Source organism: Eutrigla gurnardus (genome assembly GCF_963514095.1).
Source record: "Eutrigla gurnardus genome assembly, chromosome: 4".
Classification (NCBI taxonomy): Eukaryota; Metazoa; Chordata; class Actinopteri; order Perciformes; family Triglidae; genus Eutrigla; species Eutrigla gurnardus.
In genome coordinates, this window is record NC_139918.1 from 18,421,484 (window position 1) to 18,446,087 (window position 24,604).

The 24,604-nt window shown below is 41.8% G+C and overlaps 1 protein-coding gene across 1 annotated transcript; it reads right to left on the reverse strand.

Annotated features, from left to right (window-relative positions):
- Positions 1–1,354: 1,354 nt before the first annotated feature.
- Positions 1,355–24,399, reverse strand: gng12a (guanine nucleotide binding protein (G protein), gamma 12a). The gene is made up of 3 exons (XM_084007232.1): positions 24,070–24,399; positions 3,844–3,952; positions 1,355–3,454 (listed from the first exon to the last, which is right to left on the reverse strand). The coding sequence occupies exons 2-3, from the start codon at positions 3,934–3,936 to the stop codon at positions 3,329–3,331; spliced, it is 219 nt and encodes a 72-aa protein (XP_083863358.1). The 5' UTR covers positions 3,937–3,952; positions 24,070–24,399; the 3' UTR covers positions 1,355–3,328.
- Between the last annotated feature and the right edge of the window lie 205 nt (positions 24,400–24,604).

Consider the following 24,604-nt stretch of genomic DNA (forward strand, 5'->3'; position numbering starts at 1 on the left):
ACGTAAAAGCTTCAAAAGTCACAAGAGGCGTTTGTGCTGATATACATTGCATGGTAAACCTTAACATCTCTCCAGCTTGTATTTACCAGCATGTCTAATTTCAGGCAATTAAGCAAAAATCCATCGACTTCAAGACGAGGGAACCCGAAGTGTAAAAACGTGAACTCATTTCTGGGTTTTAGGATTCCTGCAAGACACTTTTACAAATCTAAAGGCAAGCCCTGCCCTTCTCTGTCTCTGACAAAAAAGCACAACATTTGAGAAAAACGTTTTTCCCGTTGGTTATGGTTGAATAATATAAATGAGATATGACACTGGGAATCTATGTTGGCTGCAGTCGGCCCACATAACCCCCCCTTCCTCCTCACCCTCCGGCCGTCCCTCCCCTTCCTCTCCCCCTCATCAGCACATTCCAACACACTGACACTGTAACTGCCAGGGCAGATTTCCAGTGAGGCACATGGTCAGCGAGCCGGCCAGCCAGTGATTCTCACAATGCTGACAAACTGGGATTACTGCAGAAGCTGTGCTCTGGTGGAGGGGCATGCTTCAGGCCTTCAGGGGGCATTCATGCTTACAGAGAATTTCGAGGCAGTCTGTGTCATGTTTGTGCATTACAGGAATACCTCTAGAGAGCTCTTTTTGGTTCAAATAAAAATGTATGTGTAAGCATTATGATTTATTTCACTGTGTGCATAAAAAACATTTGTGTTTGACATTCAGTGAAGGTGCTAATCTACACAATGCTCATGCACCTGGCTTTTTCTATTGTGACATTTGATGTTTCTGAGAAGACGGCACAATCTGTGAGAAAATGACAAGAGGAAAGCAGAGTGCTTCACAATGAATAACAGATGACAAGTTAATTTCGTTGCATTGGGGTTTTAAGTGTGAGAGCTGTCGTGTTCAATTCTTCATTTCTGCAAGAGATACAATAGGTGACAATGAGCATTATTCCCGTGTGATCTTCCCATTGTGCATGGGAGAAAATTAAACAAGCCGTTTATCCACCAGCTGGCCAGCAACAAGGTCAGAGAAACCCAAGTGGCCACCAACAGAGAACAAAAACGGTCTCTGGGGCGAAGCAGACGTTTTCCCTAAAATAGCAACTCTTCTCTCCAAGAGCGGAAATCAGGGTTTGGTACTTTCTATATTTAGCCCTCTTGTGTTCAGCCTCAGTGAGGCCTGGAGGTCTCTCCTATCCAGAGGGAAATATAAATAAATGACTAATGAGAGGAAATGGCCTCAGATACACTAGGGGCAGAACTCTCAATAAAAATAATACCTTTCCATATATAATTCTGCAAATCTGAGGATGCGTCAAAGTTATCAAGTGGTCATATAAGATCAGATCTTTTGGCTGTGCAGAAAAACACATATTTATTGATATATTAGTACAGTATTGCACTGTAGGAATGCTTACCATTATTAAACCTAGTTCAGTCTTCATACAAAGGTTGGTATATTAATAAAGACATTCATCAAAATGCAGTTTTTGACAGTTAAATGAATCCATCAATGGAACAATAAGTCTATTACAGAGTTGCTGAATGGACAGAAATCATGGTGTTGTAGTAGTTGAACTTGTCCTTAAAGAGGCATACAGAATTATTTATTGCAAGTGAGAAAAATAAATGTTAGAGACAATCATAAAAAATAAAAACTGGATAAGAACACCAGATTTTGCCGATTTGAAGACCTGAAAGTAACCATTGGAGAAGGCAACAATACGGAAATTGCTGAAAAGTGGAGCACCAGGTAAGTGGAACACAATTAACTTTTTTTCTGTTGCATGTGACATGACGACAGAAACAGATGGCACAATAATGTTACAAATCTCATCATCCCACGGTTAAAAACACTTGATAGAAAGTTGTTGTTGTTTTTTAAAGAAAGTACTCCTATTTAAGAGTATTGTTCAAGATACAAGGCAAACATAAGTAAGGCTTTAGAGTGTAAGAAATTCTTAATTTACGCTATCTATTCTGTTCCGTGTTACATTTACCACAGCGGGTACGTTCCCCCAGAGAATCACATGTTAGACTGATGACTGAAGACCCCCACCGACACAAAGGTTACAGCTTAAATGGAAAAACACGGAGAGCAGTCTTGCGAGTGTTTTTTTTTTTTTTTATCATCAATGACACCTACCATTAACACCTGTACCAAAAACACTTTAAGACAACGATATGCACATTAATTCTGGACTAAGACACTTGCAATGAGTGAGTAAGCACAGCCGCCAGTGTTGCCCAACACTTGCTGACGTGCTCTCTGTCGTCACTGTCCTAAAAATTATCGTACCACAAAAAGTTTTCTGAAGAATTGGTGAGAAATAGTCTCATTCAGACAGTTTTTTTTTTTTTAAATGAAGTACCATTGGTTTGGTTTGATCCCAGGGTATGACACAGTTGTTGCCCACACACAATGTCAGCTGACACCTTGAGGACAACATAACAACAACTGTGCGCTGCATTAATATGATTTAAGCATTTTCACATTTTACACGTACAGCTGACAAAAGCATCACAGCACTGGGGTCGCTATCCCATTGGCTTGGATCTGAGCATAGATGAACTTGGATTAAAGATGTTTGTATGGATGATTTATCCCCCAGGATGGTTTATTAAATCAGATGAAGACAACACGATACCGTGGTTATCATACTAAACCGGAAAATGATGGATTAAACAGCATGCGGATTGTCGTGAACCCGTCGGACCTGGGTTGCAGAATACTGAGTGTCACCAGTTACACACCAGATAAAGTGACATTAACGTCCCCAATCAAAGACACATCGTGGTAACATTTGAGGAAAGGCTCAATGTAAACCCTGCCATTGTGATCCAAACGGCACAACATCTGTAAAATACTGGTCTGAAGCCACATGATAAGCCCATTATTATTATCAATCTGAAAGAAATATGCTTTTTAAGGACTGAAGAGAAACTTTGGCTGTATGAATTCACTTAAGGCAAACCAGAGAGACAGTAACAGTCACCGCCCAATGGAGATGAGGATGTTTATGTACAGTAGGAAGGACCAAGTCCATCACTGAGGAGTGTTAACAATAATTAGAAAATAATAACATTCTGTACCTGATGACATCACAACTCATGCAGCCAAAGAGTTTAGTGGTCGGAGCTCCGACTGAACAGTGGCACTAGTGGGGCCTTCTTTGCACGTTACGAACGGCTGTTTTTGAGAAGATTCTGGTTGACTTGTTAACACAACAGGTGAACACACGGTAATGACACGATCACAGTCCACCCCTCCCAACAAAAAGAGCACAGCGACATTAATAAGCAAAATAAATAAATGGCATCTACTACAATATAGTGCAGGGTTTTTTGTCCTTGAAGGGATTGTCTGAGGCAGGGATGCCCATGAGGAGGGGGTCGTTTCTGGCATGTTCACTGCAGTAGTTCATGAGGTCTGCAGAGGCCTTGGACACCTACAGGAACAATGGAAGGCAAGACAATTTGGGTTATAAAAAAGGAAGTCGTAACTTTTTAAAGCAGATCTCACGTGATTAGTCACATGAGATTAGGAGAAGCTAATCGGATGCTAAGATTTTCCCTACATTTGGGAAATGGTGCGTTTTTTTTAAAGAAATCCTTATATTTTCTCAGTGATGTGTTATTTTTGCTGAAGCATAAATTATCTTGTTTCTTTATGAGCGAATTTAACAACAGCAAGTGAAATTTACCACAAGTTGAAATATGTATAATGTAGGCATAGAAAATTGTCTGAAATGGAAATTACAAAAATCAAAAAAACTGGAACAGGGATAAAGTCTAGAATATGAAAATGCATAAAAAGTGGTTCATTGTTGCACTGCACCTTTATCCTCTCAATGCTCGCCTCTATTCTCAGCTGCTGCACCATTCGCCGGGCATGGGCGATGCTGTTGGAGCTGTGAGCCTTCGTAGACATCCTGGGCAATGCAACACTGTGATGAAGGACAACAAAGAAATGCTTGATTAGCACTGCATAGAATGAGACATATACAGTACATTTTGTGTGTTAAGCAAACCCCCCAGGTTAACAGTTCCAGGTCAAGTTGGAGACGCACAATAAAAACAGCAGGACAGCACACACTTGTGTCAGATTCCAGAGAGAACTCGGTTGTGAAGATAAGGAAGACTGTTATAATAATATTCGTTCTGCAAGTGATTTAATGTACTGCAGGTTAAGTGTCTAACAATACATACAGCTGTTGGTTTTAATACGTGTCAATGAGTTCTCTTCTACACTTCCTCTTCCCCTGCAGGCTAGTTCCCAAAAACCAGGTTTGTTCATGAAGAAGTACCCACAAGGCTGAGACAAGCCTGCAAATCTTTTTTTTTTTTTTTATATGTACATGTAGTGGAAAACTCCAGTGGGTTTAAATTTGATTGCCTTCTTTTTTTCCCTTTGGTTTATCCCTATTGCATACAGCACAGTAGCCCTGCTGCTTCACTGTGTACACAGTGTACACAGTCTGAAACGTGAGCTCGGCTGATAGGCGCTCGACTACAATGACTATATCGGACATTGCAAAGCATCTATATTGAAAGAAATGTAAAGATTACATTGTGTTTAAGTGTGTGCCACAGGGGGAGTGAAGCGTTGGAGGGCTGCAGTGGTTCTGGGTTGTGATTCCCATCCCTGCTAATCATTTACAGACTGGATGAGAACAAGCCCAGGCACATCCTGCAGCCCATGTGAGAGCTCTGGCTCCAGTGTCTCTGGTTCCTTTTTACTGCCATTTGTCTGTGTTGCTCATAAAAACACACAAGTATTTCCTTGAGCATTTTTTTTTCTCTCTCTCTCTCACGTGACTTCTTGTGACATGGCTCGCTTTGACCAAGACTTTTCTCAGTAGGGAACAGGAAGCTTGGAGTACAGTTTCTCAGAAGTTTATGATGCCATTTACAAGAAAATCTTCATTTCTTTTAAAAGAAGTAAATAAATAAAAAAAAAGAACTTATCTGATAATCAAATACAATTAAATAGGCATTTTGTTCCATCTGCATATTGTGAAATTGTTTCTGAGAATTTTACAAATGTCTGGACAGTATTTTACCTAATTCAGGTTATAAGTGTTGAACGCAACAGTTGAGAGTAACATGCATTTAATAGCAAACCCATAACATTTGACTTGTTTTGTTCAACCCTGTCTGCACCCCATTTACCCTGCAGGATGTAGTCATTCTAGACAGCCTCTGATGGGAGGAAGGAATAAAGACATAAAAATAACAAAAATAGGAAGGAAAGGAAGATCTCCATCTACTTAAGCTGGGTAGTCCCTGATTAAAGAGTTTTTACTTCCATCAAAAGACAAGTAATCACTGCAAAGGAAACTGCCGGAGATCTGACTCAAAGAGCGAAAATGTTACTGGTAACATGAAAGTGAGACATGAAAGGTTTGTGCTGTACAATGCAAAGCGACCAGCACTCCTTAAGAAACATTCTCATCTTAGTCATAAAGGAGAGCCGTCACCACCACAGGTAAAAAAAAATCCTTTTATCCATACATGATGAGTGAAGGTGTTTATTTCTATAGTTTGGAGGAGTCTTTGAATATAAGTCACTGCCATGTGTTTGCTTCTCTGACAGTTTGGTTCTAAATGATGTGGAGTGGTTTAAGATGTCCAATCTTGGCTGACTGAAATCAGTTTAACAAATATTTAGTTTCAATAAGGACTGCTGATTAGTCACCGACTTCTTTGGCAGAGCAGATTAATCACCAAATTCTCTTGAAACAATTTTCTGAGCAGATCAATTAATGATGCCCGGTAAGAAATTGGATCTCCTGGCACTACCGAGCAAACCAGATTGCGTGGTTTATAAATTGTGCAATATGCTAACACAAGCTGCTGATCAAGTAAAACAATGAATGAAAAGATATCATGGGAAACGCAAACAGCGTTCACACGGCAGGGCTGTGGGGAATATTACACGAGGAGGACTCCTTCCTCTTGAAAACCATCCCAGAGAGCTTAAGAGCTCATGGAGTTGAATTTAACACTGCTATCTCAGCTGACAGTGTAAACAATGAATCACTCTTGAACAGAGATAACAGAGCTGCATATAAAAACCAGAACGGAACCTCGTCAGATGAGAATAGCTGTGAGCAGCTGGGTTGACTGGGGAGACCGGACATGAGCTCTTCAATAGCCAACTGGGAGACTCTTGAGGACCCACTACAACCTGCAACAGTTGCATGATGGGAGAGTCGCCCGGCTACTGTAGAGCTGCCACTTGCGAGCTAATCTCTGAGCATGTTTATTGCCGACTGCCGGTAGTGAGAACTGTTGTTATGATGTTAAGGGCCGCTCCGTTTGTGGGCTTTAAACGTTGTTATATTTGTTTTTCATAAAAATATCACTATGGACACATTTCACAGTTGCTGACCTCTGCAAGAGACACGTGTGTGTGTGTGTGTGTGTGCATCAGTGAGTGAGTGAGTACTTCTATATGTGTCCACAGCTAATCTCACATCCTGCTGCAGCAAACTGCATAATAGTATAATACCTTCGGACAAGAGGAACAAAAGCTCTAGTAGGTAACGCTGGTTAGCATCATAGACTAACACGCTAGCCTCCCGAATGTGATTAACTAAGTTAAATTAGTAGAAATCCAAGTACATAATTAATATTTCATTAGCCTGGCACAAGGTTTTATTAGTTAAAATTCTGCTATACAGAAGTGCAATCATTTTTCAGACAAGGGCTGTTGTGTTATGCACTTCTTTACTAATAATCTTTGTACAGGAAAAAAAAACGTTAAGCTAGCAAGGCTGAAAAGAAGCATGTGGAGTTGAAGGAATACGCAGCTAAATCATGAAACGGCCCACCGGCACTTAGAAGTGATTCTTGCAGGCAAACCATCCCTCCTGAGTCACCTCAGTCAAACTGTGCAGCCCCTGTGATGTGATGCCAGCTAGTACCAGCAGCACCGTTCTGACTGAAACTCCATGGGAGGGCACCGATGTGTGAGTGTGCGGCATTAAGCACCACCATGCACATACGGGAGCATTGCTAAAAAAAAAAAAATGTTACCTCCAACTAGAATCAGAAAAAAGACCACCTATTTCACAGCCCACCCTGTCAAAACAGAAACACACAGAGCAGCCAGGGACCACCTATTGCACGGAGCGGCAACAGCCCCCCTGCACACACACACACGCACACAAGCACACACACACACGCACACAAGCACACACATATCCCCCCGCACACATGCCATTCATTAGCACAGCGTTCAAAGTGCTAAGAACAGGGAGCCTTTATGACTCAGTGCTATTAACACCAAAACTCGGAGATGAAAAACGGTGTGTGTGTGTGTGTGTGTGTGTGTGTGTGTGTGTGTGTGTGTGTGTGTGTGATACACTGCTACTACACTGCAGCTCAGACTCAAAGAAAACTCTTAAATTTGCTGCTGACGAATACAAACGACACCAATAAAAGGCTAAAAGAAGAGTCAGTCCTGTCAACTGTACAGTATGTGTGGTCCCTTCAGAGTATCTGAGGCTTTTCAGCCTGGAGTAGCTTTTTTTTTTCTTCTTTTAATGAAGTAACACCACTGGAAACAAACTGCTTCAGGGTTTAAGAATTGACGGCTGCACTTCAGACTTGACACGAGGTGACGATAGGTGGGTAAAGATCACGTGCAAAGCTTTCCATTTAGTTCACCCTGAAATAACAAGCCGGTCATTTTCTACCATCTCGTTTGTGGTTTGTAAGACTGTGAAAACATAGCTTAGTTAGTAAGCGCCCATAGTTACGTTTTAAGAGAAAAATGATGATAGACATTGTAGAGTGTTTTGCCGCCAACTCCATGAACTTCAACAACTTGGGAGACGCATTGAGTGGAAGTTATGTAGACCCAGGCTGGAATTAGGCCTCTGTGAGGAGACACTTCAATGTCCCAAACCTCCCAAATATCCAAAACGTGTCACGGGAAAACTGCATGCAAACATGCTAAGCTGACACGGTGAACATGATAAACATGAGCATGCTGAAACAAGGCTAATCTTCCTGAATATACTGCAATTATAAATGGTCGTGCACAAGGTTTTTTTTTAACCGCCAGTTACGTTAATCGTGATCATGTTTTAAAAAAATGTAGACCGAGATGTCTACTGGCTGGCGTCTATCTGACTTTATATACCAGCTGAGAAGTGAAGAACAGTGAATTGTGGAAAGGCGATATTTGGAGTCTAGACAGATGTCTGTCGCTTTGAACAAAAGGAGTTCAAAGACTTGGGTCCAAGCCACAAGCCAGTATATTGGTTGTTCTCCCTTGTGTACACGCACACACAAAAACTCTGCCATTTCTCTCATGTACACCCCCTCCCCAGGCACTCTCTCTCACTCCCCACGAGAAGGAGTTTCCCAGTCCGCGAGCTAAAAGTAGCCTTCTCATACCGTCTGCTGCCAGTCAGCACTTTTCCAGCCGAGTGAAAACCCGTCGCTACACCTAAAACATAACCCCCTACTGGAGTTCGTTGCATGATGAGATCAGCGCTACTGTGCACTCTCCTCATGCTTTACTATAAACACTGATCTGTTCTCGCCTGGTTATCATGCTTATCAAACTCAATAATACTCAAGTCATCAGTTCCTGGGTAAAGTAGGATTGTGTTTGGGAGACGGAGGAAGGAGGGGAGACTCTGGTTGCTGAGTGTGTTGGTCTGTGAAGGAGAAAGGGTGAGGCAGGGAGGAGATGGTGTGAACAGAGCCACCACAGTGACTTTACTTTCCCACCAGCAAAAAAAGGGAAGGAGTTAAAAGGGCAGCAACTGTCATGTAGTTGACACTGAAAATATCACAAAGACTTTGTTTACCAGGATAAACAGAAACCATAAGACAGGAGGACCCTGAAGACATGTACAGCATCAAATGGAGCTGAAACAACTTAGTTTAATCGATCAGTCCACAGAAATCAATGGAAACTATTTGGCTCTTTGGGTTTTGAAAATATCACCTGGGACTCTCAGAACCGGTGATGGGCAGTTCCCACTATTTACAAAGATGAAATGATAGTTCATCATGTTAATTGCGCCCCTTGTTTACAGTAACCGTCGTAGAGACGATGTATCAGCTGTACAGCCCACAGTGAAGAACATACAGCTTAGAGAAGCAGAAAAGGGCAGATTGTGTGACTTCAGGGGAACCATGACGAGACACAGAGCTGCAGCACCACCCAGAGCTGCAGGTATGGCCGCTGAGATAAGTGAAGCTGACGGGGACCCCGCCCAGGCCACCGGCCGCACACTCAGTACAAAGGAAACACTGGGAATTTCAGCGTCCTGTACACCCCGTCTGCAAGACCGCTCGATTACCACGGGCTGAAGAGTGTTCATTATTCCTGTGGAAGCAGACGTTTGCAGGGAAGGCTGCAGGACTGTGCAAAGATTAATAGAAGGTTGTCTAGATTACACGTGGCGCGACAAGAACCATGATGCGTCTGTGTGTTTTTTTCTGTATCACCGCAGAGTTCAGTTCAACTTAAAGCCCCATACAGTAGGTTCTCAGAATCTGGCAATCTGCACAATCCTTTAAATTCAGTGGGCTTGACAGGATGAAAAAACAAAACAATCCAGCGTACTGTAACACAGTCACACAGTGTCTAGACAGAAGACTAGACTGGACTCATTTCTGCAGGGTTCCTAAATCCCAAATTCAAGTGCAATTACTTGAGGCTCATTCCTGTCCAAATAAACTATGACTGATTCCTTGTTTCAAGCCCAGACTAAATCGCTGACAAGTAATGCTGCAGGAATTACACGTTAACTTACTTTTTTTATGAATTCAAGAGGCGTTTTTTTTTTCTGGAAATAATGTCACTAACAAGTGAGCTTCCTTCTCATGCCTGCTGTACTGATTGGGCAGGATGTACAGCTCCGGAGTGACACATGTTGTCGCTCCTTTGTAGCGTAAATGAGCTGATAAATGACATCATAACATAATATCAGTGCATACTCTATTTTAGGTCAGATCAGAGGCATTTCCAATACTGGTATCACATGATCAGCTCTACTGAACACCTCAAACTGTGTTCTGAAAACAACGCGAGGCACTCGCTGAACATTAAATGCACATTTAGCCTCCCCTTTTTTTCCATAACCATTGTAAGATAATTAGTGCAGGAATTCAGGCATCTTGGTGGTCTACGGGTTTATAACTGCACACTTGGAGTCCAGCAGTCCCTCATTTCCTGTCTGCCCGATAATAAGGCATAAAATACCCCCAAAATTAAACATTAAATTAAATCATATTCAAACTGCACTCAATCATACACTGACTATTAATTACAACGACAGACTTGGGACAGGATTTCAGTTTCAAAGCAACGGTACAATTAATTGTGTAGAGAAGACGTAAGCGATAACTGCACGACACCACAAGGACTAATTCGCACTTCTACTACGCAAGAGACACTATTCAACGTGTGAGAGGCACGACAAAGAATTAAGAAGAGAACAAAGGGAGACAACAATGACTGGAATATTTTTTCCTTTCCGTTGATGAAACCGTCGACGGAGCCCCTGGCATTCCTTCCACGGGAAGGTCCCGAGATAATGAGCCAATTATGTAAAGAGCTGCATACTTGTTGATGCAAAACAAGTTAGACACAACTTGTGGCTTTACACACAGCGTGCCAAACATCTGGGAGCAACACAATAACACACACAATAGGCAGCCAGCACCTAAGAGCCGCATTACACTAGAAGCTAGAGTAGAGGCACTAAAAATAGCCAACAGGTCTGTGTTGTTTCTGGCTTCAGCAGAGCAGGTTCCAGCTAAAAACAGTAGCAAAGTGTTACTAAACTGACTGCTGGGTGTCATACAGATTAGCAGCAAAAGTCTCCGCAGTTTCCACTGAGGTGCCAATGAGACTCTGGTTCCCCAGTAATGGGCCATTATCAAGCCCAGAGCAGCCCAAAACAAACAGAGGCCTTTGGCAGATAATGCCCTTCAGACGTCACTGCAGACGCACAGAGGGTGACATGCAGGAGACACAGGCGACCGAGGCAAGGGAGGCTGCCAGGCAGCGTCTCTCTGCTCTGCCCTGCCCACGGAAAACAAACAGCATTGTTGTCCAAAAAAACGGCACAAAAGAAAGCTTAGTGCAAGCCGAGTGGAGTTTGCTGGAAATGGATGCAGGGAAGGAATGAATGGTGGAGCAGAGGGTTGTAGAAAAAGACGTGCGCTTGCCACTGAGACTGAGATAAGAGCGTGTGTGTGTGTGTGTGTGTGTGTGTGTGTGTGTGTGTGTGTGTGAGAGAGAGAGGGAGGGAGCTGGAGAAGGCAAATCGTGCAGCTGTGTGTATGTTGCATTTGGTTGCATGCCAAAAATCTGCTGCTGGCGTCAGGAACGCCATAAAACTTAAAGCTATTGTGAGTGCTTTGCCCGTCGCGTCAGCCTCTGAAAGCTGCTATTCATGACGAAGGCAGGGAGATACAACACAATAGATCTCCATCTCTCACCCAACACTGCCCTGCCTATATGGAACAATCAACAAATGCATTCAGTCTTTCCAGCCTCCACCCCTGAGCGGGTCCAAATTCATGTTACCACTACAGCGAAGGTGGAAAAGACAAGGCCAAAGGTCTGCAGTGTTGCCCGCTGCAGCGTGCACCGATGGAATCATTGATAATGGCCTGGACGTCACGCAGCTCTTTAGTAAACAATGTAAAGGTTGTAAAGGAGAGTTTGTTTTTCAAGTGAAGAGGAAATGGGATTAGTCATAGGGTGACATAAATGGGGATGGGGCGTGTGTGCATGGGTGAACAAAAATGTGTGTCAGTCAGAAAATGCAATGCATGTAAGTGCATGTCTGTGTGCCTTTTGTGATATTTACGTATACACAAATTCTCGTTTAAAGCTAGTAATAATGTTGAGTTAATTAAAGAAAATGTCAATATTTGCCTATTGAACATCCCATGGATTAAGTCCTGTAGTCTCAAAATAGGCTCGCACTGCACAGTTAAGGTGAGGTAAATGACAATATTAGGAAAAATACTATGAAATCAGCCGGCTGTGAAATCCATAGCAGCTACCAACCCTGTTAAACAGGACAAAGGGATTAGTGGTGGAAAATGCAGGCTGCATGATTTCCTCTGTCAGGAGGGTTAGAGTGAGAGGGGAGGGGAGAGAGACCAAACAGAGCTTCCTATATCATCAGAAAGGTTCAATACAATTACACTTTTCATTTCAGAAAGTGGTGAAGTTCATTTATCATATAGCTGAATTAAGAGAATCTCTGTTCTACTGCTAAGAGGAGAGAAACGCCAATCTATGGAGTTCCTTCGAGCAAAAAGCATTTCCATAAAAACAGCAGAATATCAAGAACAAAGTCTCTCACAGCACCAGAACGGCCTGAGGATGGATTTACAGTTCATTTACAGGGATTGCGGCGTATCATTGGAGCCAACGTGTAACTGCCGTTGCTGACGTGTGCCTCTCCAATACATCAAACTAAATGTCAGGACAACGGCAGCTAGAGGCACCATGTGGAAACCACGATAACTGTGTTCAGTCAGCTTGGGTTTTCTTCCACGTGTTTCGGATGCTAGAGGAACAGCGGACAACGAGAACATGTTGAAGTCAGTCATCTTCAGCCTTTCAGCATCATAAGTCGAGAGAAGTTGTCTGCAGTGCAAACCAGAACGTAAACACGCTGATTACTGAAGAATGGAAGCAAGTGGACTCGTTGACTGTGAGGAATATAATTAAAGCTAAATACAGCTGGACTGTGTTTGCAATCCAGCTAATGTTGCGAAACGGGAAAGACCAGTTCTGCTATATAAATCGAAAGTGCATCAAGTATAAATCAGTAGATCAACAAAATATCAGAATTTGGCATTTTAAATAATATTTCAAGCAAAGAATATGCTGGTTCCAGCTTCTCAAACGTGGGTATTTGCTGCTTTTCTTCGTCACATATGATGGTAAATTAAATATCTTTGGGTTTTCAACTGCAGAATGCACAAAACTCTCAGCTCTCTCATGACAGCCTTATAAAACCTTGCATGTAGAATAATACAAGTAGCTGAATGTCGTGGTAGGTATAGGTGTGTGTGTGTGTGTGTGTGTGTGTGTGTGTGTGTGTGAGAATGATTTTTCTTAGCTTCTGCATGTTAGTTGAACATTATTATCTTTAGTTTAATAATTTTAGGGTTTTATTTTCTATTTCAGCACTGCTGTTATTACAGGTTGTCAGCTATTTGGTAGTGCAGAAACAACTATCATCCATTAATGAAAATGAAGCATAATTGAAATTTGGAAATTTGGGACACCAAAATAAAAGTCTGCAGCTGCATCCATATTTCAGAGCACTCATAGCTCCTGCTGCACAAAACATAATTCAACGTTTTGCCACTGCCTCATTAAATCGGTGAATATTTGAGAAGCATTGCTTACTCCAGAGTGTTGCTCAGAGGGACACAGAGTTCAACAGGCAGGCTGGGACAGTGTGGGGATCATTTTCTTTTGCCTTATTTGTGTGTCATCTCATCACTGAACTTAAGAAAAGGGAAGGAACAGCGGGATTGATATGAGCAACAACGAAACTGGAAACACCTTAAATTTGGTTTAGATAGTTTGAGAGTCACACCCTTAAAAAAGGGCATCGGCCTTTTTAGAGCAAAAGATACAATTTAGTAATTTCCTCAAACAAGTCACACAACTCTAAAATGACTTGAGTGAGTGTATGATAACTTCAGGAGTGTTTAATGACAAATTACATGCTCTCAGTGTCTCGATCTATTGCACTGACTGCATATAGTTCAGGACTCAATGATCTACATTAGAAAGGAAGGGACATTTCTGAACAAACAAGGACATGAATGACAGGCATGAGATTACTGCACGTGACAACAGAGAAGTTGCATGAGAAGTAACCCGTGCACTAAGACACACACACACACACACACACACACACACACACACACACACACACACACACAGCAACAAGTCAGGAAGTGTCTACAGTAGAAAGTAAATCATGCTGATGCAGTTTTTCATTATTCGAATACTGACACAGTGGAAACAGTATCACGATGAGTAACCACTTCCAAACTGATTAGCACTATCACCTCATGACTGCATTCCAACAAGGCCAGGTGAATGATTTAATCAATGCTTTATGACACAGTTGTAAGCCTCGGTCAGTGCCGAGCGGGAAGAGGGATGAGGCAAAAGGTCAAGGCCAGAGAGAACGAGATTCAAGACAGAAGAGTGAAAGCATAACACTTAACGGTTATGTTGTTCAGAGTCATCAGTTAACTCATAATTGCTCTTATCTACGGAAGCGTATTGCATTCACTTGAGTAATTTTTTTTGGTTTGTTTTTTGGAGTAATTATTTCTGTTTTTCTGAGTAATTTATTTCTTTGGTCTGTTTTTCGGAGTAATTTATTTCTTTGGTCTGTTTTTCTGAGTAATTAATTTTTTGGTCTGTTTTTCGGAGTAATTAATTTTTTGGTCTGTTTTTCGGAGTAATTTTTTTGGTCTGTTTTTCGGAGTAAATTTTTTTTGGCTGTTTTTCTGTTTTTCAGAGTAATTTATTTTGTCTTTCTGTTTTTCAGAGTAATTTTTTTCTGATTTTCTGAATAATTTTTTTTCTGAGTTTAGACAGCATTTGAAACAATAGACGCATTCATTCCTTTGTGAAAGCTCGATAATGGAGGCCAACATGACCGACTTGTTTAGTTTGATCAAGTTCTACTTTGATCTGGGATTAAGACACTGGGAGATAGTCCTGTCTTTGAGTCATATAGATGGTATTACCATAAGTGTATCCACTTTACGCAGGCACCTGAGGACTTTGCGTCGCATGTGTATGCAGGAGTCACTACAGGTCCATGGGAGTCGCTTGCAGGTTGGAGGTTCTCGCGGGAGTTCGAAGTATCGCGATAATTCAGAAAAAAAATTACTCCGAAAAACAGAAAAAAAATTACCACGAAAAACAGAAAAAAAATTACCACGAAAAACAGAAAATAAATTACTCCGAAAAACAGGAAAAGAATTACTCAGAAAATCAGGAAAAATAATTAGTCAGAAAAACAACCAAACAAAAAAAAAATTACTCAGAAAAACAGACCAAAAAAAAATTACTCAGAAAAACAGACCACAGAAATAAATTACTCAGAAAAACAGACCACAGAAATAAATTACTCAGAAAAACAGGAATAATTACTCCAAAAAACAAACCCAAAAAAAAAATTACTCAAGTGAATACAATACGCTTCCGTACTTATCCTTATAAGATCCAATTAAAAGAGTTCTTCAGCCATTTAGTGTTTGTCTTCCATATGATGAATGGATTCAAAAATGATGATCAAAATTGAAGCAGACGTTAGTTTAGCAAGAAAAAACATCCTACATCTCCCACAATGCAACTCGGATCTTTCATGAGACGCTTCCTGCCTTCTAAATGCATACTTCTTTGACACTTCACATCTCCAATTAAAGCAAGTCAGATAAATTAAGTGGAGTCAGTACGGTCGGATGACAATTAAGACAGAAAGGCACGAAAGCTGAGATTAGTTAAAAGAACGGTGGCACACATCCTCTAAGACAGACACATTGAGTTACATGCAGCCAGATTGACTAACATACACTACTACTACACATACATGCACACACACACACACACACACACACACTCACAAAGGGGTCCGAGACACTATTAATCAGAAACCACATGAATGGCCGCTCCTCCCTCCAACCATTGCGCCTCTGTTCATCTAACAGTTTCAAAGACATGTCAGGCGGAGGAAGAGGCTCACTATGTGGGTCACACTGAGGCCACTTCCTCTGCAGCCCACCCTAAATCCCTTTTTACCTCCTCCTCATCCTCCCTTCATCTCCCTTTACTTCCTCTCCCTTCTATCCATTTCTCAGCTCACGTAGGTCGACTCCGGGGTCGCAGGGTTCACCCTAAGGCATACAAGTAGTCTTGCTTGTTTTCAAAGGCAATGGTGGATACTGCTGTGGAGATAGTATCAAGTTTGTGTCCATAGTGTGAGTGAGTGAATTCACGGTAATGCACAGAAAGCCTGGTAGTAGGAACCTCACACAAAACCCTACTGTGGTAAAGTCTTCCACATATAGGGGTGTGTGTACACAGAGGTGTAATCATTTTTTCCAGGTGGAGTCAAAACTCTGAATTGCAGATTCTGAAGCTGATTGCTCGTGTAAAGAAGGAAAAAAAATGTTCAACACAATTAGATAAGTGTCTAGTTTTCCAATAAGAAGCCTGCACAGAGGGAACATTGCCTATTTGTCCAGAAAGGTAAACAAAATAACAAAATATGAGGCCTCATTGCAACCATGCACCAGATCAGAGATAATTACTCCATAAATCAGTCAAACAAAGCCTCGGAGCAGTTTAAGTGTGAGTCAAATTCACAGTATGTGAATGAGGCACCTGATTCCAGCAACTGAGACTGTGGACAAGGAAACAGACAGCGATTGTGCGTCTCTCGGACACCTGTTTCTGCTTGTTTGAAACACAGTAACATAGTGTGGCATCAGACAAAAACTTAGGGGCCCCGAGGACTCCGAGGCGACAGAAAGGAGTGCAGTTTGTCCACACAAACACTTGTAGATGCTTGCCCCGATGCCACAGGTGTCGAGCTCTTTCTCAGAGTCCCGACTAGGCCTGAGTCAGGGAGCACACATACTGCCCTTTGTTTGGGATGCCAGCAACCTTCCCTCATAAAAGGGTGCCAAAGAAATTAAAGAATCCATCAAAGTGACACTGTTCCTCTCCAGTCTGCTCGCCCACACACACACACACTCATGCACACGCGCACACACACACACAGAGCTAAATTTGCATGCTAATTCCACAGTCATTTGAAACTGGAGACTTTAAGCTGAAATGCATGAATCTGCTGGACCTTAAACTTTCCTCCGGTTAGTTAACACGATCGTATACAGGACACACTCAAAGGAAGTCATGTCCATTCCTATACTTCCTTACCTGTTTGACAGGAAGCGTTAATGCCGGCCGGTCTCGTCCTCTGACAGGATATGCCCATATTTGGACTGCCGTCATATGAAATGCTGCACACGGTGTCAGCGGAAATAAGATAAATGAGGAGAGTTTGTGTCCACACAAAAGGTGTGTCTTCCTGTGAGTGGGAGTACTTCAAACCAGCAAGAAGACCTGGCTTTACAGGACATTCCTACACTTTTGACTGTACAGGAATATCTGAAATACTAGTTCATCCCAAGTGCAAAGCCGCTCATAGACATTAGGTTTCAGTCATTCATTATACATTATATCACGAGGTCATTTGTAGGAAAAAGAGTTATTAAAAATGTACAAAATGTTAAAGATTCAGTCAAAGTTTTTCATATTCCACCCAGAAATTAGGAGTCAACCGATACAGCTTTTTCAGGGCTGATTACTAATCTAGGAGACCGATAATGTATATTTAAAACCAATGCTGTGGGCGGGACATTGATAAAGACCAGAGTATTGTCTGCCGCTGCATCACAGCCAAAGAAGCATATTTTAAAATGGAATTGTTTCATCAGCAAATCAGCTTTAAAAATGACCGATAACGATAAAAATTCAGAATATCTGAGTTGATAATCAGCCGAACCCTACCAGAAATAATCTGCTATCTGCTTAATCATAATAATATTGAACTTGATTTTTTTTTAACTGTTCATTTTCTTTCTCTTTGTTCTTTTTGGGTTTGCATATATTCAGAAATTATGTCATTGTGTTTTTTTTTACATTTTTTTTATTTACTTTTTTTCTGTACTGGTCTGACTTAAAAGGCTGAATATAAATAAAAGATGAAAAATTACATAATTATGAGCAGCATCACTGTAAGTATTGTAACTGAAGGTGGGTTACCAACAAACCGCGGATCAGGTCTGCCTCATGTGTTAATGCCACCCCGCTTGTTACTAAAGAATTCCTCTCTTGCAAGAATAAACAGAGGTGTAATTGATGAATTTAATAAAAAAAGATTACAGTATGTTTGGACCAGCTGGAAAATGCCAAACTGACAGATGGTGTTTGTGTTTGTGTGAGAGAGTCTTCTAACTGTAAGCACCTTGTCAAACTTTAGCCTTTGTGAAAGCCAAAGCAGACAAACCTAGCCAACAGCTGGAGGGAGGCAGTCCGAGGGCACCACCATGTGGCAAGATGAAGGTACTGCAGATTTGTGGGCGCTATCACTGTTATTCTATGTTCCTAAATATCAGAATGCTACACCGTATTAAGTGTTTTGCTTTCTTTCACTTAAACCTGGTGATGCAGCTTGCTTTTATTGATAAAATAAGTAAACCCCAAACAACGTTTTCATGCTGAATATATTGAAAACTTATCACAGAGAGTAGCAGTGTGTCCTCGCTTCTTGACGGGGCAACCTTCACATTATGTAAAGTGTTTAAAAGACCACACACACACACACACACACACACACACACACACACACACACACACACACACACACAGACACACACACACACACACACACACACACACACACACACACACACACACACACACACACACACACACACACACAGAGCTCTCAAAACAGAACCCGCAAAATGTGCTTCAAGGCCCGATGTTCTGTGAGAGAGACACTATTCATTTGTTCCTACAGACGGCTGCTGGGCGTTATGACACTGCCAAATATCATCCCCTCCTGTGACATTACCACCACATCCCCTCATGCTGATCACTCTTTAGAGTGTCGGGTTTATTTGTTTTGGAAGAGTAGGCTTCACATTATTGTTATTAGTTATTAATAGGGCTGCACCAATCCAACTGTTTCCACTAATACCAATACCCATACCTGAGCTTTGGAGATCAGCTGATACAGAGAACCAATCAGATACCAGGGTTTATGCCTCACTGTCACAATACCTAATCCAGATATTTGAGACATAAAAGTATTTTTGAACTATTTAACCAATCTTTTCAGCATGTAGAAATTAATTAATTGAAAATATGTGGTTGTTCTACAGTTCACAGACATAACTGATGATGAATTATTACATTTGTGTGAAATATTGATTAGGTTATATTATATCATCAGTTGCAGCTAACACTCTTCAGAGGCAGTAGCCTTTAAACTTCACACTGTGAAGTTCTACAATGCTTACAAGCAGTCAGCTCATTAACTAACCTTGGCAATTTGAGGGACAGTTGCAAATCTAACCTCAGATCAGCGTCTACAAAGATCTTCAACCTTGGACACAGTTTACACTCTAAACACACATATCTTATCTGCTTCCTTCTCTCTGTCAGAGTTGAAGATGAACATACGTGTTTGTGCAGCAAACACCCGAACAAGCTGGACCAAAAAAACAGCTTTAAATGTCACCGTTCATTTGTAACCATGGAGTTGGCTTTACGGTATTATTCTGAACTACCTATTACGTTATATGCATGCACGATTAAATGTGTTTGTGAAGCTGCTACACTCAATTTATGCGTTAAATTTTGTTATATTATGCAGTATTGCAAAACAGGCCTCTCAAATCATGCAATGTGATTGGTCAATAGACATGCTACAGTTAAAAAAGCCAAGATGTATAGTTTATAATCTATAATGCTTGTACACTGTGCTCCAAAAACAACTTAAATCTTAAATTATAGGAAAATCCCCTGCTAAAACTACAAAAAGGAAGATAGACTCAAGGTGGCGTTGTTGCTAATTTCCACCACAATCTGTTGTTTGGTTCGTTTAAGATTCATGTGCTCAGAATCCACACACTGTACTCAAGATTTCTCCAAAAACATATGTTCCTTTTGGGGGGTATTTTGGATAACACATATCACAGCAAAGTGCCAGCACTTGGTAAACGACAGCAAGTCTCAACATACGGTAGGCCAGGCCTCGTCAACAACAAATGTAAAACCCAAAAGGAAAACATCCTGCAAATTTTGCCAAAAAAAAAAGCCTCCATTTTCTTGCGCAGTGACAAACGAATGCATAACGATCACAGATTACGACACAGAAAGACGAGGCTGAGCAGCAGGAAGTTACTCAGACCATCAGGGTGAAAGTGAGGAACAACCACAAACCTATTATATTGTAATTCATTTCCATGCTTACTGTCTTACTCAGTCAGCAGCTCCACCTTAGGAGTGACGCTGAGTTGCTATGGTTACGTGCACACTGTGTCTCTGTCGCTCAGAAACTTTCGGTCAATAAATCATTCTTGATGCATAGCTGGTTTTCATAGCAGCCTCAATAGAACTCATCCAGACTAGTGCAGCTGGCTGTTTCTTGTTTAAAAAAAAGTATGTTTTAATAAGCAGTCAAAATAAGCAGTTTTTAAAAATGCCAATTTGATCTAATCAAAACAACAACAAAAAGATTTGGATTTGAACGTGCATTGGATCAAAAACACACATAATAGATTGTGGTGAATGTTCATTATCAGGATACAAAAATACATTTTTTTAAATGTATGCAACCATATGAGAATCGCAATTATTTGGGCCAGGATGATCGTGAAACCTTCATATCGTGCCATGCCTATTCGATGATAATAAAAACAAGTCACTGTTAGTGGCAGAAGCCCTGGTTAAGGATTAGGTCTCAAATCACGTGACATTTAACCTTTAACCAAACTAAATGTGATCATGAACAATGAATTGTGCAGGACCTTGAGGAGGAAGTTGTAGTAATAAAGCATTCCACAAGGATAATAGTGCGCCTTGTTTGGGTGGAGACGCCGGTTACCTTTCTGTCTGTCAACTGTCTCTTCTGCACACATGACTAGAGAAGCTCTGCCCAAAGCTCTGGTGAAAAAGGCAGAAGGGCGAGAACCCAAGAGTCATGATGATAGAGCACCATCTCTTGACACATTTAGGGGAATGAGGGGAAATTAGGTCCGTTACACCACCTTTCTTACCTATCTTGAGATGGTTGCTGTGACAACACTTCCTGCTCGGCTCTGCAAATGTGTACATCTGAGTTTGATGTCAATCTGATTAGCACATGAGCACTAACAGTGCCTTACTTCCTGAAGGCAGCAGTGAAAAACTCTACCGTCCCTCTCCTCACCTCTGTGTTGTAACACTGAATACCCTGCAGTCTCTAATCCATATGCAAATAAGGACGGATAATACCGGTACTCAAACAATATCTTGGAGAATGTTTCTGCTGAGTAAAGCCAATGAAAAGGGCTCCAGTAATGCCCGGTATTTCATGAAAGCAAGCAATTTTGCTGCCAAACCAACAGATGGGTGTGACGCCAATCCACAATGTCACCACCACTCCTCTCAGTACATCTGCTCCTGGCTAGGGTGGAATCCAAGCAAACCACTGCAGGCTAGGCCTTGTGATTACCAACACACACACACACACGCACGCACGCACACACACACACACACGCACACACACACGCACGCACCAACTTCAACACATTTGATCTTCAGACATTCAGACATTAAAGACCTGATAGATCAAGGAGCTGAATCATAGGAGGTGAAATCATGACGCTTCCTCAATCATTAATTGCCAACGATACCCTACTGTCAAGGACCGACAGTGTGCATTAAATATCTCCTCAAATTTGTCATCTAGTTTACCTACTCTTTGGTCATACCGTTGCATACTCTGCAGTAACATTTAGTTATTAAGGAAAGCTGGATTGGCTGATATTTAGTGAAAATATTCGCTGATTGCAAATATGACCTGTTTCACTTCTGAACACTAGCTCTAAGCAGCTTATAATCCAAAATGCATTAATTTTTTAAATCAAAACTTCTATTAAAGTACAAATAAATACTAATCAAATCACGCTTCCTAATCATTTGAATTTTGTGTTTTTATGCAAAGAACCAATATAGGCAACAATAACAAAAGTCGGGACAGTTGAAATTATTTGAAAAAAAAGTTTGTCTAGAGCCTTATATAACACCTGCTATCAAAACAAACAGACCCATAATGTTTTCAGTTTACTATCATGAAATCGTCTGATTTGAAAGACTGGAAGCAGCAGATGTTTGGATTTTTGTTTTAGTATACACAGAAATATCTACTGTCTTTCATAATAATATATTACATGTGAGTAACAGAGACAGACAGGAAAGAGTGTGAACTTACTCTTTGATTAGGTAGAAACATATACTTAAGAACATACTCTACGCTTTTGGAAACATGTACTTTAGTACTTTAGCATCTGTGCATGTGTTCAAGAACATATAGGAAACACTCTGCCTATAAGGAAATCGTAAGTTCACTCAAAAGGCACTGAAGCAAGCACACACAGGCACTTACACACACCAAAGTCTTACTTCAACAAAGTGTGTACAATGAAAGACCTGCAGGGAACTCACATCAGCGGCTCAGTGAGGGAACGGACGATACGTCACCAAACTAAATGTCAGAAAGCCGCCAGCAGAGCTGTCGATCGAGTCGAGTTGCATTTTGTGTGTCGGAGGAGATGCAGGCCGCTTCCAGAGCAGCCTGTCGGCCAATAGATATTACAGCATTGGTTACGGCTGCGTGTGCCATTTCCCACATGACCCCAACAGATCGCCCATTGTACGACGAGTTAAACTCATATGGAAGGAAATTAAAATCCATCCTCCCCTCAATCTCTAACTGCACAAGGACTCCCCTAACATCTTCTTTTTTATCAACTCCTCGCATTAAGCGAGACATTGTTTGTACCCATCTCGATCTCCTACCCCCTCCTCCCGTCACTAATCGATTTACATGCAACACACGTCACGTTAAATCCTGCCAACAATCGGGCTAACCTACTCGCACACATCCAAAGGCAGCAGCAAAGCTGGTAGAGAGTTTTAAAATGACAGTTAAAGGGGTTTTTACCTCTAAATTAAACACACATCTCAATAAGTATTGCTTAACAGTACTTGCTGTAGGAATGTCCACATTTTTACAATATGGGGAGGGGGATGTTAGTCTCTGTTTCAAAGGAATTGTGCCAAACAGGTTCATGATAAGACCTTAGACAGCATTAGGCATGGCAGCTGTTCCTGGACGTCATCCTCTTCATTTCTAATAAAACATCACATTATTCCTTGTCTGATATCTGACAGACTTTTCAACTCAGTGAAGCGAGCAAATACAAAAGGTCTGGACCCAGGCGAGCATATCCCCTGCTTTTACCGCCAGTGCATGTAGGTCATGAGTGCACAGTGTCAAATGTAAGTAAGGCAGCGTGCATCAGGAGGTGCTTTTGTGAGGAAGACAGCGACAGATTTAGGTTCACATCTGCGTCTCAATTCTGAGGCACTTCCTCCGTGTCCGTCATAAAGGCCGTTCCCTCCGTCGTCGACGCGACAACACAAAAACCGAACCCCTTGTCATCAGCATGAAGGCAGGGAGTGTGTGATCCCCAGCATCCAGTGTGTGGTGTGACCCTCTTATGTTGATGGGCGTTGAGAGGAGGCTTTGATGGCGGTGAACAGGGTACTAATGAGTTGGCCTTATCAATGGCCGGTCTGTATTCCGTCCTAATGGCCAGGGGGACATCAACAGAGCTGTTGATGCTCCACGTAAACATCTCGGGCCACTTCCCTGCGTGGGGCCTCACTTCAACCATCATCATCTAATTGCTTCATGTTAAACTGGCAATGTTGCAAGAGATTACCTATTTCACAATAGAGAGTGAAGAAAGTGGCTGTTTTTTTTCTCTATATGAAAGTACCCCCCCCCCCTCTCTCTCTCTCTGTTCTGGAATAATCTATTGCTTTAAAAAAAAATAATCAATTATGTGGGAAATACAGTAGGTGGGGCCTGTGGGGAATAATCAGGGCAGAAGGCCCAGACAGCACTGTGCTGAGTAAACCTGGAGCTCCAGCTATCACCTGTTGAATATCATGAGTCTCATTAAGGCTCACTGGAGTCACAGATGAGGACATTGAACATTGTTAGGTATGAATCCGCACCCAAGTGTTGCATAAACGGATGAAGGCTGTTTGCCAGCAGCAATGACAGTAAATGTGTCTCGTAGTAGAAAGCAGATCTGAGACCAACTGTTGCTTCTGGTTTTTTAACGCGCGGTTACGTCCACCGTTCAATGCGACAGTTTTATCTACACATGGCAGTCTTACCTGGCCGGGGGGAAACCGTACAGTCGGGTCTAGTCGCGTCTCCTTTCACTGAAGCCAAACTGTATCCGTCAACAGACTGGGAGGAGACCTTTCCCTCTGCTGTGTGGCTCACGGCGCAATGTCACACAACACTAGTGTGTTTACACCATGGACTGTGAGAAAGCGGCTCTACATGGACCTCGTCGCTGACTTCAAAGCTGCCGATTCACACCGCTTTCACTTTCCGCTGACGGTCGGTGTTAATATTTAATTTCGTTTACTTTTTTTTCCTCGCCAGTGCGACCAGTCTCTCCCCCTCCTTCTCTTTTCCTTCCTCCCCCTCCGCCACTTGGACGCTTCGCGACGAGAACAGCCGAATTTAGTCGGGAGGAGGGAGGCGGACCAACCGAAACGCTGGCGGATGTTCACCATCTTCAACGGCGTTAAGTTAGATACCAGTACAACATGACTTTCCGGTAAGACTTTCAAAATAAAACTTGGTGTTCGTCTTAAATTAGTGAGACTAAGTGAAAAGTGCCAAATGATGAAGAATTCG

Bases quoted from the DNA above. Each gene is read 5' to 3' on its own strand.
- gng12a (XM_084007232.1), bottom strand. From the start codon at position 3,936: ATGTCTACGAAGGCTCACAGCTCCAACAGCATCGCCCATGCCCGGCGA. The intron at 3,455-3,843 runs GTGCAGTGCAAC...TTGTTCCTGTAG, and splicing joins CGAGCATTGAGAGGATAAAG to GTGTCCAAGGCCTCTGCAGA.